Source organism: Cavia porcellus, unplaced genomic scaffold (assembly GCF_034190915.1).
Source record: "Cavia porcellus strain 051 isolate PalLab524CR breed Dunkin Hartley unplaced genomic scaffold, mCavPor4.1 scaffold_19, whole genome shotgun sequence".
Lineage (NCBI taxonomy): Eukaryota > Metazoa > Chordata > Mammalia > Rodentia > Caviidae > Cavia > Cavia porcellus.
The window spans coordinates 16,306,741-16,326,393 of NW_026947502.1; the positions used below are offsets into that span (position 1 = coordinate 16,306,741).

The 19,653-nt window shown below is 35.4% G+C and overlaps 1 protein-coding gene across 4 annotated transcripts in view; it reads right to left on the bottom strand.

The window, feature by feature from the left end:
* Gabrb2 (gamma-aminobutyric acid type A receptor subunit beta2) overlaps positions 1–19,653 on the bottom strand; it is a 219,265-nt gene that overhangs the window by 88,156 nt on the left and 111,456 nt on the right. For all 4 annotated transcript variants that reach the window (XM_003473348.5, XM_003473347.5, XM_063230739.1 and 1 more), the window contains one exon: positions 12,446–12,528. In XM_003473348.5, coding sequence (XP_003473396.1) covers positions 12,446–12,528 — 83 coding nt within the window. The remainder of the gene's footprint in view (positions 1–12,445; positions 12,529–19,653) is intronic.

The following is a 19,653-nucleotide window of genomic DNA, read 5'->3' on the forward strand; positions in this document are numbered from 1 at the left end:
ATTTGCCAATTGTAGACAAAGCTAAGAAGAAAGTTTTTAAAGCCACTGGACTTTGTAACTGGACTTTTAAGAATATATTAATTCCAATGTCAATACTCCTTGATGTTTTTTAAATTGTTTAATCCTCAGATCCCCCATCTATAAACAAGGAATATCATTCTACCTTCCTAAAATGCTGCTGTATGAATGAAATGAAAACATCAGTGTAAAGAGTTTAGTTAAAATGAATGCACAAAGTGACATTCCAAAAGGTAGCTCCCGTTAGTACTGCATCAAATATGTCTGCAAAACTTCGTTTGAGTTTTCTGGTAAACTTTAAGGAATTATTCATATATCTTCCAAGTCAAAAATATTGTACCTGCTTAGCATGATATTTACTTAAAGTACTAAAGAAAGAAGAGCAAAATTGAAAAGACATAGTTTAATAACTTTGCTGCATATTTAATCAATTAATAGTACTCTTTGTCTTCTTCTTATATATTAAGTGATGCTGATTCAATTATAATTCAAAGCAGCCAGTTATTCAACTCAAGGCCAGTTCATTCTTAATGTATTTTTTCCATTTCGGTCCACTAATCTTTATCATTTGGCAGTAAATTTGATTAAATGTATACTCAAGTAGTACTTTATGTCAGAATTTTAAGTACGAACAAAATGCCTCAGAATTTATAATGATAATAAATATTTATCCCTCAAGATAATAAAAGGGGTCCTTTGAACTCAATTAATCTAACAATGACAGTAGCTTGACTTTAGTCAGAAATAAATCTTTTTATATCCTGTTTATCAGAGACAATTAGAGAAACAAAGTGACTGATAGCGATTTAAGATTCACTAAACTCTACATCCTACAAGCTCACTATTTTATCTATAGTTGTCACTGTGGTCAAGGATCTGCCAGTCAGACGCATCTGAATTCATAACTGTAAAGATTCAGGAAAGATGAACAGTGCACTGCATCTATGCTATTAGTACAGACTGCCTCAGAGGTGGCCAGTACCAAAGTAGTGGCTACTGTATTCAGCAGGTGGCCACGACATCCCAGCAGGATCTGCCACTGCCTTGGCAGTAGAAATGTGTGCTGTGATTCTGGAAGTTGTATCTAAAAGCTCAGTCTGGAGTCAACTACACAATTCTGCTCAAGAACTGTGTAAGACAAATAAGTGTCCTTCTGTTTAAACTAGTCACACTGTATTCTATTTTCTTCAACTTAACCTAAATCCGTACATTTCCCTGCTGACTTGCATGGCCTTTGGTACATTACCCAAATTTTCTAAGATCCCAGATTTTCATTATAAAGAGAAAATATTAATAGTAGCTGACACCTGAAAGGATTAAGTGAGAACAAGTCTGTATACAGACAACGCCTGCACAGGCACCTTTAGAAACAGTAGTTCCTACTGAAGATGAGAAGGATTATTATGATGCTAATAATAGTTTTGAGGTTGACTTTAATGGAGGTTGGCCCAGGGGTAGATAAAAGACTCTGCAGGCTGTGGTGAAGAAAGAGGTATTTGATTTATAAAAACTAGTCAGTGTTATTGAAGGCCCATGGGAGAGAAGATATCTCTGAGCTGTAATGCAGGGAGCCAAGTTCAGAATCTGAGAGAAGTCAAACTGAGCTGCAGTTCAGTGAGTTGCAACTATCTAGCGCGAGCAGGAGGTTCCTGCAGTTCTCCAGGGAAGCTTTGTGGGTGTATTTATGCCTGTGGCTTATGAAGTTCACATCAGGCCTCACAGATTGCTCTCCAGCCTTAGGTAAAAATGCTAAGAAATCCACAAATGTGGCATTTTTACCCCAATTAGGATCAAGTACAAAATGAAGTCCAGCCAGAGAGACAGTCTTTGCAGGAGGACAGCATTGCTGGCACCTTTCCTGAGCCCAAAGAAAACAAAACGAACAAGTTTGTACACTCCCACTCCCAGCTCCCCATGAAATTTCTATGGAGAGATTTGTAATGTTCAGTGAGGACTTAAGCTGCATTTTTGATCTAATGGGTAATTTCAAAGAGGGAGAACATTTTGCTGTGAATTTAAAAGAACGTGGCTATTACCTTCAGAAGGTAAATATACGTATAATATGGGCTTTGGAGCAGAGCTTCATCAAACACCATGTGTCCTGAGAGACCTAGGAGCACATTTAGTCCTTAAGAAAATACTTTACTTTCAAGGACCCATGGTGCGAGCCAATATCTTTGTAATTGCTCTTTGCTATGCTTTAAGTTGAGAGCTGAGAATTTTCCTAACGTATTCATTCCAAAACTTCATAGCTGTGTTAGTCATGATCAGAGGGGTGAGTTGCTTTTGGCTATGGGCTCATTCCATTACCAAGAGGACTTAACACATGGAGGGACAGAAGGTAGTGGCTGCTACCTACTAGGTTTTACAATATTTATATTGATGTTCTTTCCATGTTACGGGGTAAGAATATGATAAGAGATTATATTTATAGCTAGAAAACTTCATTGTAATCTCTAAAATTCAAAATGTGCTTCTTGATTCATATGCAAGTCATGACTACTGCCAAGATAACATACCCTTTGAGCCACCTAGGACCATGACACACGTTTGCACATCACCTAAAAAATAGTCTGGGAGACATGAACAAGGCAACTGAATTTTCACTTGTAAGCATGACAGATACTTCTTTGATAGTACTATTAACTGTGTTTATTTTTGGTTCATCCACTTACAATTAATAAAATAATTATTTCTTTTGCACATATAAAAATAACTGTGCTTTAATTATAGTGTATTTTTGGTTTCTTCTCCATTTGATTAATTTTGAAATTAGAATATAGCAATACAAGAGATAAATATAGTCAGTGTAGAGCTATATTTCTAATATAATGGCAAACTTTGTAAATGATGTTATTTAATAATGGAACTATTTGATAGAGATTGACACTTTTCTAAACAAGTGTCTTGTGCTACTCTAACATCTGTTCAATGATGACAGTATGCATAATTCTAAAGCCCCTTTGAGATTAAATTATTTCTGCTTTTATCTGTTCATTTTATATTAGGAAAATATTGTCCATGTATCTTACAAGTTTCATCATAGTCATTATAAATGTTAATCAAGTATGAAGCAATGAGACCACTGAAAAGTCTAGTCCTGGGTGTTTAAGTAGGCCTTTTTTCGTAAAATAATACTAAAATACTTTTCATTATACATGTTTTCTATGATGTAGTACTTCAACTTCTCTTTATTCATCTTACACATTAGTGTTACTCAGTTTACACTTTTCTGAAATGACACAAAATTCTGCATATATGTACTGTCGTATATGACAGTCACTAACTACAGGTAGTTCCTGGATATATAAAAAGTGACTATCATTACAGAGGAAGTACATTTATAGCTTTAATTTTAATTAATTTAAATTTGACTTTGTATGTGTTGGATGGAATAGTTATGTATCTGTATATATACATATTTATACTCACACACATATACACTTAAGATCATGATTTTATTTAATTTACAGGCTTGACCCTATAAGAATAGCAGGCTATTTAACAACTCCATTGGAATAATTTATATTGCACAACAGATAATTGCTAAAATAAATTATGGTTTGTCCAAATACAGAACATCTTGCAGGCAGTACAAATTATAAAAAAAAAAAAAAAAAAAAAAAAAAAAAAAAATTAGAAAATGAACTATGTGTGCTTTGCTCTTAAATTGTGGGAGTAAGCTTAAATATTATCCATATAATTAAATATCAATACATTTATGAATAAATAAAAGTTTCAGTGTATTATGACATTATTTATCTCTCCTGTCTCTTCAATCTCACAGAAACAGCTGTAAAATGTACCGTCAGTAAGTGCATACCAGCACTATAAAACACCAAAGAATGGTATTGTTGGGTTTACAGTTTATGTCTAGATGTCTCTCCAGAGGCTCCTGTACTCCTAGATGGGTCTTTTGTGAGTAACTGAATCATTGAGGCATAATTTAGCTAAATATGTGAGATGGAGTGTGGCTGGAGGACCTTGCTCCCTGGAAGGAAGGCAGGATCTGTTCCTCTTCCTCCAGTCCCTTTGCTTTTTCTCTCTCTCTCCTTTCCCTCCTGCAGTGCCATAAACAGCTTTCCTCTACCATGATCTGCCCTGCCACCCTGCCTTGGAGCCAGCCAGCTATCAGCTAAAACCTCCACAAATGTGATTGTCAAATATTTTGTGCCAGCAGCAAAGGAAGTGACTAAGATACAGCGCCAAAAGATGTCTGAAGTTGGAATGTAAATAAGGTTACATTATTTAAAAAAAAAAAAAAAAAAACTAAATACAAGCTCTCTCCTTAAAACTGGGTTTGGATGGGCAGTGCAAAGGACAGGACCAATCTCCCCAGTGTTCTACGGCACTCTTTTTCCCAATGTGGTTCCCAAACCAGCAGCAGTAACACGACCCAGAATTTGGTAGAAATGCAATTTCTGGAAGCCTTCTGGAGACTCCTGTGTTAGACACCTTAGGGTTGCAAACCCAACAATCAGTGTTTTAACAAGCTGTACAAGAGACTGACCTGTTCACTGGGCCATGAGGACCCTACCCCTAAGCATTCATACCCATTGCTGTTCATTGTAATCACCAAAATTACTAATTCAGTAGGCCTGTGGTATGATCTGATAATTTCTATCAAAAACTAAAAAATAAACAGACAAATATTCTCTCTCAAGTAACAGGCCTGAGATCCTCTGCCTCATGCATACTTAGTCAGTAGGTATTGAGCAGAACCATCAAAGATGAATTCCCATCATGTAACTGGTTTTGGTGGCTGTTCCCAGTAATATGCTGTAAGAAAGCATCTTAAACAAAATGTGTACCATCTTAGCACTCTGGGAGGCTGAGACAGGAGGATGGCAAGTTCAAGTCCTGGCTGGGCAACTTAGTAAGAGTCTGTCTCAGAAAACAAATGAATGAATGAATGAATGAATGAATGAATGAATGAGTGAATGAATGAATATAAAAAATAGGACTGAGTGGATTTCTAATTAAAAATCAGGGCTGTTTAGTTTTTTAATTTAAAGATTATAGTGAAATAAATCAACCTCAGAACAGAGTAGCCACATAGCCTTGGACACCCCTAAAATGTAGAAAAATGAAATTCAACTGCATCAGATCTATTGAACAATGTAAGAGTGAAATAACGTGAAGCCTCAGATGATAGACTTGATTATCTGTGAAAAGGCCTAGCCCTGTCTCCTAAAGAGACAAGCTGGTTCATGCTCAGTTGGAGGCTTGCTGTGACAACAACCATAGAAAAGCACTGAGGAAATCCAAGTCCATTTAGAAAACCCACATTGGTTTCTTGTTCTGATCCACTTAGGACTTTACTTGCAAACATGAAATGACTACCACAATCAGCAGACGTGTAAGGAAAGCCATCAGCACACAAAAAGAGCAAAATTTTATACAGCATCACCAAAAAGAAAACAGAGAGAACATGAGAGAATTTGTAAAATAACTTAAACAGATATTCTTAAAAAGGACATTCTGTGGAACAAGTGACTGTGGAAATTAAGCAACAGGATAATAAGGAAGAGATCTTAGAAACTGACACCATGACTGCTTAAGGTATGTATATATATATATATATATATATATATATATATATATATATACACACGCACTAATAATTTCATGATTTCTTTAAAATAACTATTAGTAATATGGAAGATAAGTCTGTAAACTTTAATTCAAATCCCTGGAAAACAGAGGTAGAAGACCCAGGAATCTATCTCATGGAAGCTTCAGAAAGAAAATATAAAAAAGAAGAAATGAAAAACATGACTAAAATGCAAGATTTCACATTACTGGGTAAAAACCTCACTTGAGATTGAAAGATCCCTTGGTTACTTTTCTCTCAAAATACCCAACTCCAATGTTAAGAAAGAAAAAGTTTCTGTAGCTCGCAGTCTGTGGAGACTTCAGTCCCTAACTGGCTGGCTTTGAGGCAGGGCAGCGTGGCACATGGCAACGGCTTCAAGGTGGCAGAAAGCAGCAAGAGCAAGAAGAGCAAAGTGGGGGAGCACATGCCCTCTTCTCCCCTTCTGTGGTACGCAGGTTATCTGCCCTCAGGTGGGTTACCCACACCATCTCGGGGCACTCCTCTTGCACAAGCTCAGGATGCTTACATAGTGACAACCCTGGCCCTCAACAGAGGCACTCAATAAAATTTCTAAACTGCTCAAACTGTCATGATGAACCGCATCCTACAGGGTAGAAGCATGTCCTCTGCACCCTAGGATGAAGAGCTGCTGAGTTGCTTCGTTGAGCTCCTAGACTTCTCAAGATGACACAATCTATCAACCATACAAAGGACCAACACTCAATAGGAAGACACATCCTTTTTATCTGAGTTAGCACTTTCAAATAGCAGAAGAATTTAAAGGACAAAAATCTTTAAGTCCAGTCATACATCGAGGTCAGACATAATGTGTGATGAGATGCCAGAAATTCTAAATACATACTCGGTCCTGTTTAATTTAAAATAACTCAAGGATCACCTAAAACTATGAATAGCTTTTGTTATTTAACACTTCATCCTTGCCCTCCATGCAGTGCATGCCAGGACACATGCAAGCGCAGGCACCTTCTCTTCTGTTGAACCTTGAGAAGAGCGAACATACAATGGGTTTAAATTATTTAGAAGGCTGAAAAAGTGTAGGTTCTCAGACTTATTCTATACAATTATAACTGTGAGATATATTCCTGTGAGGAAAAACTGAGAAAAGATTGTTAGGTTACATAGCAATAACAATCAGCGAGCGAGCGAGCGAGCGAGCGAGAGAGAGAGAGAGACAAAGAGAGACAGAGACATACAGAGAGAGAGACAGAGAGAGAGACAGAGAGAGACAGAGAGAGAGACAGAGAGAGACAGAGAGACAGAGACCTAAAGACAGAGACACAGAGAGGAGCACAAAAAGAGATAGAGAGAAAACAGTTCTACTTGAAATCTACCTTAGCAGCAATGTGCTTTTCATCTTTTCCTGGTAGCACTGCTCCCGGAGATATAACGTAAGTGGGATCTGCAGTCTAACATAAACCAGTTTTTGCCTAATTGTCCTTTATTAAAGTAAGTCCAGTTTTTGCTGGTGCCAAGTAACTCAATCCACAGCTATTTAAAGCGTGTCTAAACTCAACAGTTGCCCTTCACTCATAAGAAATGGTCTTGCAGAATATATTTGATTTTTCACCATGTATAATAGCTATGAGCTGTTTTTTTTTTTTCTTAAATTTTATCCCCGAATTTCCCGTTTGACATCTATTGCCAGTCATCTAGTTTTGTCCTTAAGGCAGACAGAATTTGCTTCCTTAGGAGGATATTCTGTAGCTATCTGAAAATATCCTGTGCAAACACTGCAGCACCCAGTTGTCCAAATTCCCCTACTTCTGGTAAATGCACTTACCAATCACTAATTCCAGTTTCTTTCCCTGGTTCTTCAAATTCCAGGTTTATAAATCATTTACATTTTGGTTGTTCTGATTGCTAAATATTCCTCTTAAAATGCCATGCTGTTTGAGTGTAATATTCCAGGAGCAATATGGATGATGCTAGAAGAATGAGAGCTGCTACTTATGGAATGCCAGTACTGAGTATTGCAGGAAAACCTATACCTGGTGTATCTCATCACTTACAAGGATCACAATACTGCATTATCTTGAAGCCAATGACATGTTTTGTTATCCCGAGGAACCCCATTCTTACTAGGTCTATCAATGTTCACAAAAATACCATAACCCCACATTAACACAGAGTTCCATCTGTTCACTGCTTCTTTTGTGAGAGGTCTGACTCCAAAATGCCGCTGATTTTCACTTTGAGGCAGAAGAACACAATGCACTCTTCTTTCTATAAATTCCTTAAAATTATTATAGCTATAATAGCTATTAGACAGGTAACCTGGTTCGTACATATATTAACCTTTCACTATAGTAAATTCATATTCAATGCCTCAAATGCTTAAATATATAAATCTATACCGACTTCTTTAACAGAATGCTATGGAATGAAATTCTTGAATAAAGAAAATAGAGCTTTTGTTCCATCAACAACTTGGCAGCAAGTTGTTTTATGATGTCAAAATTGGAACTCAATACAACAAAAGGCATAATTTATTTTCTGCTTTCAAAAGCATGATGAACATCTCTGTGAAGAAGGGGTTTGTGTATGAAGGATCTCTCATACTCTTGCAGTTTGATGGCCAGCAGATCAAGACTGCTTTCATAGACTGTTTAAATCTAAATGAAATCTCATAAGATTATACTCACAAATGGACTATTCTTTCACTTTGTTCAAGCATAGATACCACAGTATATTTATGTATCTACATTTGGGTTTAAAGCTAATATTTAATTCTGCTTTCTGCAGCAGAAGTTAATCTGCATTCTCTACTGAGACACAGTTGGTGGGAGATTCTTTGCGGAGGCAGAGAGAACTACAGACAATGAGACCTACTTGCAGTGTCGCTGAAAGGGCAGAATAAATTCCACAGAGGTAGAGAAAGGCAACGCCGTGCTAAACTAATGACAACCAGTATTCTTACTGTAATAATATTAATCACTGAACTTTATACTTATCAGATGTCTGCCACATTCTAAGCAATACAGATTTGTAAAATATTATTTCATTTGACTCTTATAATAATCTTATGTGGTAGATATCAGTGTCTCCATTTTACCCAGGAGGAAATTGAAGCTAAATAGGATGACTTTCTCAATGTCAATTACATAAACAGTGAATTTGAAAGCCAGCAAAAACTGGTGTCTGATATTGTCACAAAAGGCAAGTTGTGGGATATTTTTTAAGATCTTAAAAGAGGACAGTCTGAGTTAACTTTGACATAGCTCAGTGAAGTTGCCTTCAAAAGAGTTGCTGAGAAATTTCTACACATTGGGAACTCATCATAGATCTCACAAAGGCTGGAACTGATGGAAAAACCCAGCAATAATGAGCGCGAGTATACCAAATTCAATTTAGTGTACTAAACTGCATTCTCTAAGACATGAATCTGGCCAGCCTAACATCCGGCCAGATAAAGCATGAGATAAAGGCACATAAAAAGAATAAAAAAATGTTGAGTTTTTAGGAATTTGAGCAGTCTATGAGGAGGTCCAGTTAAAGGAATTCTGTATTTCCTTCCAGCCCAGCAGTCTACATGTTCTCCACGATTAGAGACTGCATAAGGCAGCCATATTCTCCTGAGACAGGCAGCAGGGTGTGCTATGGTCATGTAGCTGACACTGGTATTGGAAAGTTGAGTTGGTATAGAACATGACAGTATAACCCCAGGCCTGTATGCATTTCAAAGATATGTAATCTGTCTGGTTTTCACTGTTTTATGTTTCTTGAGTGGAACATACTCACAGTACAATATCATGCTGTGTCCTTATGACAGTGCAATCAACACTCTGTTTAAACGGAAATCTTTGATATGTACTAACAGTCATAAATTATATTTGACATCCCTGGAGTTGTGAAGCATTGGCAAGCCTGGAACAATTCCAGAATTCATTCATTAAAATAAGAACATTCAAAAGAACTTTGTTTTATAGGCTAGTTGGTATTTGGTGCTATTTCGATGACATTACATTACCCTAGAAAGATGTGAAAGTATTCTAATCTTTTTCCCAATCTATATTGAAAGGTTTAGAGTAATATATAGAAAAGCCTATCTATCCATCTTTCTATGACATGATATATATCTATTGTGTTATGTGCACAAAATATGATGAGTTGACTCTGAATATAAAATAAAATGGAACCTATAGATTAAAGGCAGCATTAAGAAACAGGATTGGGAAATCTTAGGATAGATTCCCTTTCATATTTTAGCAATTCATTTTTCATAGAATGCATAGAGATAAACCTCATTGGACCCATGTAATTCTGCAAATCCCACTAATTGTATAGAACTTCTGTAGCCTTGTTTAAAAAAGTAATAAGATAAATATAATCTATGCTGATCACTTAGAATTGTCCGTACCTTTATATCCAGGCACACTCTAAATAACCTTTCTTTAAGATAAAATATTTATTTTGGCAAATTCATCACCAGTGCAATTTTATATTCAGATGTGTATTTATTTAAATTATATCTGCTTTGACATAAAAAACAGCAAGAATATTGTCTATCATTCTTCTCACCATATCTCTAAATCATATTACAATACGTAAATAGCACTAAAATATTTAATGAGTAAATTCTTAACTAAATGAATCAATAAAAGCAATTAACTCATTTCTACTGTTCTCTTCAATCCTCTTAGAATCAGGTTATGTTATTGTCTCTGAAAGTGAACCAATACTGCTAATATTTTTTACAAGGTGCTAAAGATTTAGCAAAGCTATTATTAGGGTCAATTCCAATTGAGAGAGAGAAGGAAGAAAGGAGAAAATAAGAGAAAGCAGAGCAGAGAAGACAAAGAAAAAAGAGCAGGAGGGGAGGGAGAAATAGAGAATGAATGCTTATGTTTGCTTAAAGGAAAAGAGTAAACGAACTGCTAGAATGTCAGGCATCACCTGGGAACTAGTGAAGAGACAGGCAATCATGCTTATTTTAATACACTTAGTAAACTTTACATTATATAACCAAGTCTGGCAATCATATTTATTATTAATGCAACACCATGTTTCATTCTCTATAACAATGATTTGATTTCTGGCTAAATGTAATTCCAAATTTCCCTTCAAGACAGGCTACATTCTTAATATTCAGAATAGGTTCCTTAGGAATATGCGTTTGTCAATCTGGTCTCTAATATCAGCATCTTTCTTAAAATAATTTAACTGTCAATTACCACATCAGCACAGACCTACTCTTGAACAAAGGCTGCATGATACTGGACAAGTCACATTACCTTTTGCATCTGCTTCCCTACTCATAAAGAGAAGAATAAATTAATGTGTATGCATTTCACAAGTAACCATAGACTGAAATGAGATATGTAAAGTAGAATGGGCTATCATGTTTATTTTTAAATAATTTTGTCAAAGTTACAATGTAATAACATTGTGAAATATTTTGGTGTTGCCCATTTCCTTAGGCTTCAGGTCCTTAAAATAAAAAGTCCTGGTTTACTTCCCTTTGAGATAGATGAAGACCTCCAATAAAATGCAATGACTTCTTCCATGTCCAGCTATTTGGAATTTCAGTAAAACGGTACCTTCCATGCTATTCTTGTGACAAAAATCCACGAGTGGTACAAAACACATATTTTCAAAATACCCTTACACCAGCAATTTGAACCTGCCAAAGCATTTGGACTTTGAAGAACACTGTTCTATAAAGTGTATCATAAATCAAGACAATGCAGCATACAATGTTGTTCTAAAGAATGTTACATACATTTAATCATTTAAATCTTATAGACAGATGTCTTTAACAAGTTTCATTAGCTTTGTAAAGCTAAGATTAATTTGAAAATAATGCTGATCTGGAATATAAGCATACAATTGGTTTCTTTAAAATACATATCAATTTAATTATCCCTGGAAGCTATCTTTTCAAATGGGCAAAAATATCCAAATATCCAATATTTGCTCAGAGCAGAGATTCAAAGTCACAATGCTTGCCACAGCTAAAATCCTCACAAAGCCTGTGAGTATTCTTCTAGCAGTCCAGCTACTTATTATCTAGAGTACTGGATACAAATTGTCAGCTTCCAACTATTTGGTGAGATAAGGTCTAAACACATCCCAAAGAACTGATGGAGAAGAAGAGATTTAAACTGCACCCCCTGCTGACTCCAAACCACTGCCTTCTATTGCTTCTGACAGGTTATGAAATCAGCAATTGAGTCTATCCAACAGGGCGACAAATGAAATCCACACAGAAAATAAAATTATAACCTAGAAAATTAAACTACAGTGCGAAACAAGTCAGAACAAGAAGCAGAACATACCCACGTGTGCAGACACGCATCCGTGCGCACGCACAATGGCACCCACTCCACTCTTGATCAAGAGTATAAACTTTAGATACTGAAAACAGTGTCTCAAATAAAAACCACAATAACAAAATAGTCCAGTAATCCATACTGTTTGAATGCCTTAATTTATGAGGCCATATTTAGTTTACAATTAAAAAATTTGGGAGAGGCAGAAACAATTAGGGTATTTTGTGATATACTTCTACCTCCACTGATTTTTCTCAAGCCTACTGCAAGCATTGGCACCAATTGCACACTTCAAATGCCTGGAATAGCTCTTTCATTGCCAGACTATTTCATCTGTAAACTTCTGCCCTAAGTACCTAGGGACAAGAGTAAAAAGGCAACAGCATTATTGATGGAAGATGCTGTCAGCGCCCGCTCCATAAACTTTGCAAACTAAGAGAAGATTTGCAAGACCTTTGGACATGAATCAGAGAAGGAAGCCTCTGCCTAAGGATAGCATGAAAGCAGAGTTCTGCCTAACTGGTTTCTCAGCAAGACTTACAGCTTTCGATTTCTAACGTGCAGTTTTGTTCATCCAGCGGGTACCTTCGTAGGTCCATCATGCAGGCAGCTGTGGTTGTGATTCTAGAAGAGAAAGCGGGAACATGTCTTGTTAGCAGGCCCACGGCTGGAGCTGGACAAACACATCCTAGTATTGATGCGGACCGTACTGGCCCTGTTAGTGACTGCAATATAGACTAAGCTCTAAGGAAAAGCAGTGATATAACTTTTAATAATCAGTTTTCTTTACAAGTCTCATGCCAATTTGTAAATTAAAAAGGTTGGACTAACTCAGAAGGTTTCAAAGCATGGTTCACTGACTCTTCTATGTCAAAATCACCTGAAAGTGCTGGGCAGGCAGTTACCTGCTTTCAGAATGTCTTCACCTGGGGCGTCCCAGGAGCCTGGCAATCACAGATGATCATGGGCATCACAGATAAATGAGGTAGTGACAAAGAACAGTTCTCTTCTTTCACATGTTTTCTTCTTTCTTAAGATTCTGAAATCTAATCCAACTTTATATTTAATCGCTCATTTTCATCTTTCTCTATCAAGTGTACTATTACCAAGAAAATTAATGCAACACACCATCAACCGTTTATCTGTCAGCTGATTTGACCCATCCTGAGTAATCCAATTTTATCCTGACACCTTACAAAGTTTCCTCCTATGGGCTGGAAGAGGTATTTATTCAGAATACCTACTACTTCTATTATTTAATCAGAAATAAACAAATGTGTCCCTTCATTTTGTCACTACATTCTCTGTCATCATTTTTCACTAACATTTCTATTAGGAGTCAAACATATACAGTTTTAAATGATTTACCAGGATGTATTTTCTGACCAATAAGGCAATGTAAGGGTATAAAAGAATGTAGAGTCCTCAAAAACGAGACATAGGTACAAATTTCAATCACCAATTTAAACTTCATGTAAAGAACCTATCACAGTGCTTGGCACATAGGAAATTTTGTATCTGCTGAAATCTAATTTATATAAACCAGAAATCCAAGTGAACTGAGTCCATTATTTAGTTAAGTGTGGGAGTCTCACTGTTCATGTGTAGACTGGAGGTATGTGAACAATTTGATGTAAGTAATTCCTGCTTTTTTGGGTTGATTTCTTCTGCATTAAACTTATACTTTGCTATTATTTTTTAATAAGAAGTAAGTATCCTACGGCTAATGTTTATCCTGATTCTTTCTTTAATTTCAGCAAGTCTTGTTGGTTCCTCTATCTCAAATCCTTCCATCTCCACTTCTTCCCTCAGAAGTGGGTCCCTATGGCTTCTTATCGAAGTTGGCATAGTAGTTTCATCTCTCAGCCTATCCAACTGCCTCCCATGTAAATAACTAGATGCTACTCATGCTCTGATTAAAATTTTATTGGCTTATGCAAGGAAGTCTAAGGGCCTGTCTGTATGGCCTGCTCTGCACGGAACAGTCTATCCTGTTCTTCCTTCCCAGTATCATCTCATCCCATATTCTCACTCATTATCTTTCAGCCTTGGCTTTTGTTCTCCCTGCCTAGAACGTGTCTTCTTGCTTTTCACAAAGCACTCTCTACTGAATTTTTGAAACAATACCACTTCTTCTGAAAAATCCTTCCCAACCAGCACTCCCAAAGTGGTTGCCACCTTAGCTTTCTGTTCATTTCCTTTAAGGTTTTCCCATAATCTGAAAGTATTTTGCTCATTTGTTTATCTATGTACTGTGTATTTCTTCCAATAAATTAAAGCTAGTTAAGAACACAAATTCCATTCTATTCAGCACTAAGACACTCAATGAATATCTTTTGAGTGAATAAAACACAATAGTTTATAATGATACAAGCAGTTAATTTGGCTCATTGTTAGTATTTGCACTTTGAAGATTATTATTGCTATTATTATTTTTGGCACATGGAATCAAACTCAGGACCTTGTGCTTGACAGGCAGGTACTTGTACCACTGAGCTATGTACCTGCCTGTTCTTTGAGGATTACTTCACTTGTTTTTAACTTCTAATTATAGAATGTCTAAATTTACAGAAATTCTTATTTTTTAACAATAGATAACTTTTAATCTATCCAAGTAACATTACATAAGCAGTGCAGTGTTATCCTATTGCTGTTTCCTATGGGATTTACACAATTCTTAAGTTTATAACTTCTACTGAAATTAACATTCATATTTCATTCCTCATTTGCAGCTTTAAAATAGTAGTTCATTTTGGCTATGTGATACCTGGATGGGTTTCATATTGACTCTCTGATTTTTTTTATGTATGTGTGCTTACAGCTAGCTATAACCTGAATTTTTGCTAAGATACAAAGACTCATACAATACAGAGTAGAAGTGTTTAAAGGAAACGAAACTAGGTATGTAGTGGGCATACCAAACATCAGTGTTATTTATATAAAATGGTAGAATTAATTTCTACCAGAAACTAGAGGAAAACAAGTTTACCTGATAAACAAGTTTAAACTGAATACAAGAAAAACAAGATTGTTACAAGGACACATTCCAGAAATAGTAAAAGGTCTATTGGGTATGTCTCCATGGTAGAGGATTTGCCTAGAGGGCCCCAAGCTAAATCCTCAGTACCTCCTCACACAGGAGATACAGAGAGAGACAGGGACACAGATAGAGACAGAAAAGGAGAAACACAAAGAAACAATGCTCAATTATAAACAAGATATTTTGCAATTTGTGTTTAGACTGCTGATACACAGTCATAACACTTAACATCTGTGAACCAGCACTGTGAAATGAATTAATTAATGCTACCACAAGAGCAATGAGTTCTATTTATGTTTTTGAACTGAACTGGAAGAAAGTGCTTTTCTCACAATATTCATATTTACACCAGTGTCTTGTTGTTTTGTGTAGTCTAATGTACTTCATAAAACTAGCAGATGTTATAAATGTATTCTAGTCAATATTTACAAAATATTTATAAATATCTGCTGTTGCATTAGACCAGAAACTCTGGCAATAAATCTTTCATTTGGAACCCCGATCCTATAAAGATGAGCGACCTTATACAAATCACTTGTATTCTCTAATGCTTGGTTGCTCTATTTCGCAAATAAATATTTGTCTTGCTCATTTGTCACAGGATTACAAAAGTTGGAAGGGATTTATAATTCATAAAATGTCCTGCAACTTTTGTTACAGTTCTCACTATCATAAGATATTTCACCAGGGGTTGATAGTGTAACAGTTTGTATAATTTAAAAAAAGTAAAATGATTATACTTTTATAATACAAGCAGAGATAAAAATATGAATGTAAACATTTTCCCAACATAACTGTGCAAAACAATTGCTCTTTATGTGAATAGGGAACACTGTAAGATAAAGTGCAGATGTATAACAAATTGGCATCTTTTCAAAGTGCTTTGTGAGATCAGAAATCATATTTGCTCTTTGATTTTTGTATTTCAAGCACATACTCTTGGTACATGTCAACAACTCAATAGTAAAACAATAAAATTTTACTAAATAAAATAAAGGGGAAAAACTATAAGAATTCTCAAACTCATGATATTAGGGCAGTTCTCTTAAGTGTCTATTTTAAGTCATATAAAAAAAACTCAAAATAAATTAGAAAGTCAAAATTATATTATATAGAAAATGACTTTTCAAAGCAGTAATTCTATTTTTAACCTGAAACAAATCTTATTCCGAAAAATCCAAATGAGAAGCATCTGAATCTGTTCTGTGGAATATTTTTTATTCACAACAAGGCTGTGATCCTACAGAAATGAGTTAATACAATTAACACAATTAACAATGTTTTTTAGAAACATGCCTTTCTGGTTCCTAATAAACACACTTAATGACCTGTAAATAGCTTAACACCACTGCTCAGAGTCTTTAAACTGAGGTCAGTAACCCATTGTACAAGTTAAATTTTAAAACGACTACAAAATACACGAAGTCAACTCTGTCTTCTATCTCTCAATGACATCTCCAGAATGTGACATATTTATCTTTGGGAAATCGTCTTTGGTTAAAAGTGAGACACATTTTTTCAGGAATGAATTACATTACACGATGAAGGCTATCCTTTGAAGATATTCTGCTTGACCTAAGAGATGTTTGGATAAAATTTGTTATTTAGCCATTGGCCACTGTCTTCCCCAAATAATTTGTTTTCTAAAATAGAGTAAGACTTGTGTACTAATAGAATAAGAAAATTGAATATACCACAGAGCCTAAAGCTCACTAAAGACATCTATAAAATCAAGAAACCCAATATTTAAGATTTATGCCAAAGCCATAATAAGATATTTTAGTGTCATGGCCTGAAGCTTGATGTTGTTAACTGTATTGATGCAACTTTTAGATGACATTAGGATTCAAGCTTGCTGATGACAAAAGATAGCAATTAAGTTATAAGAGATAGCTCTAACATTGCATAACTATGGGAAAACTCAGTCAAGGTAATATCTTAAGCTTTCAGCAGTCTCCTTATGCGAGACATCGAGTGTTGGACTACAAGGTAAAATAACGTGGTTAGCATATGAGGACTTTATAAGACTTCAATCAAGAACCACCAGGAATGTGATAAAGCGTTCTGAAGTTTTACATTGATTTTTCTAACTTGACAACTGCACAATTATTCCACAAGAAAAAAAATCAGTATTTTTGCATGTTTAGGAAAATCAGATATGTTACTCTCAGTTATATTCAAAATATATTGTTCTAATGCACATGTTTTTACTTTGCTCAAAATATACATTTAAAATCATATAATATTCTAATTAAAAATGATAATAACATTGTCAAATATTAATCGGCTTCTATAGGGAGAAGTATTTCAGAAGGTAAATTATCAAAAACACACGAATACATGTTTTTGAAAGCTTTCAAACAATGTTCTGAATTACAGATAAGAGGAAAAAATTACCCAAATACTAATTTAAACAATAGAGTATGAATAGAAATTTCAAAAAGTTGTGAAAATCTCAGTGAGTCTCTTCCCTCATATGTGCTTGAAGCAATTTTTATTTCCAACGGTAGTTCTCATTTTAGTTTTTGAGGAACCTGTATACTGATTTCCACAGCGGCTCTACAAATTTACATTCTATCAGTCATATGCAAGGGTTCTTTTTTTTATCACAACTGTACCATTATTTATTTATTGTATTCTCGATGATGCCCATTCTAACTCATGTGAGATGGACTGGACTATCAAAATGGATTCAATATAGATATCTAAAGACATAGAACATTTCCTTAATATACTTTTTGGCCATTTATAGTTTTTTAAGGAATGTCTTCAGTTCACTTGCCCATTTGTGGATTGGGGTATTTCATTAAAATGATATTCAGTGCAAGATTGAGTTCTTTATAAATCTACGTATGTTGAAGAGTAGCTAGAAAGACTTTTCTCCCATTATGTGAGCTATTACTGTTAGTTGTTACCATTGCTGTGCAGAAACTTTAATCTGATGTAGTCTAATCTGTTGATTCTTGCTGTTATTTCCAGGATTCACAGGATCCTATTCAGGAAGTCTTGGGCTGTGCCTATGCCTTCACATGTTCCTTTTAGCAGTTTCAAAGTTTCATGTCTAATTCCTAGGTTTTTAAATCCACTGTGAATTGGGTTTTGTACAGAGTGAGAGATAAGCATCTATTTTCAATCTTCAACAAATAAATATCTTGTTTTCCCAGCATCAGTTGTTAAGGAAGTTGTTGGCCCACTGTAAGAACACCAGGATGCCCCTCTGTATCGTGGTAAAATTCATAACAGTCAAGATATGGAATTTTCTATGTGCCCATCAAGAGATGAAGGGATAAAGAAAATGAGGTATATATACATAGTAAAGTAATATTCAGCTTTAAAAATAAGTGAAATTTGTCGCAGGAAAATGGAAAAATCTGGACATCATCATGCTAAGAACATAAATAAGACTCAGATAGACAAATACTGCATGTTCTCCCTGATACATGTCATGTAAAAAGTATGACATGAAAGTATAAGGAAACCTATTTTTAGAAAAGAGGAAGGGAAGACGAGGTATAAGGAAAGAAAATGTACACACATGGGAAGAAAATATACATAGTCAAATCAATATTTTGAAAAGCTAATGGGAACTAATAATAAAACAAAATTAAATACATTTTTGCTTTACTATTCTATATGAAAATTTCCCGTGAGCCCTGTATGATGGCGTATGCCTATAATCACAGTACTCAGGAGGCTGAGGGAGGAGAACCATGAGAGTTCATGTATAGCTAGCAATTTATAGCAAGACTTTGTCTCAAAGAAATAAAAGTCAAAACAAAACAAAACAAAGGCCTTTCCATTATTCTGTGTCTTGAAGCCATTTTTGTCATAAAATTATTTTCTCACTTATAAACCTCTTACACAATAAGTTCTCATTTTTCTGTAGAATAGGTAGAGCACTACTGTAAGAGGTTAGTAATTGGCTTTGGCACGCTCACCTGTCACAAATATGCCTAAGATTAACCGATCGCTTGCTAATACGTTTCAGACACTAACTAGTGTTGCTGAAAGTGTCATCCCATTTAAGCACAATTGTCATTCTCATTTTATTTTATTCACAGTGTGAGCGCTAGAGCTGGGATTTGAGTGTACGACATTTCACTCCAGAGTCTACATATTTAACTAGTATTCTATGACTAACTTGCTAGATGACTTGGGAATGAAAGTTACCATTTCTGGAAAACTGGTCAATTTCATGTATGCCAAATGAGTTCAGAAATTCTATAATACTGCGAAAATACATTATATGTTCTGTGACCTTGTACATTGGTAATTTTGTTTTACCCACACATCCAAATGCTGTATTTCACAGCTGTTCATTCTGTTTTAGCAATTATGTAGATTAGCCCACCCCAGACAAGCAAATACAAGCCTCTCCCCAAGGAACTTCACTTAATATTCTCCCTGATTAAAGGTCTCCCTCAGCATTTATTTTCCATTCTATCCTCTTGATTTACCCCTATGGGGGCTTTTTGCCTAAATTAAAATATCTAAGACTCATACGTAATTGTTTTTAAAGGCTCTTTAAAAGTCCTCCTATAGAGTCACATGCACTACTACGCTCAACTTTGTAATCACCAAAAAAAGTAAGATTGCTAGCAATCATGTTCCCATTTGATAAATGATGCATTTCAGATTAGAGCTATTTGTACTCTTTCGCAGCTGTCTGGCCTTCTGTGACTCTTTGATTTTCTGGAATCTTATTCTCT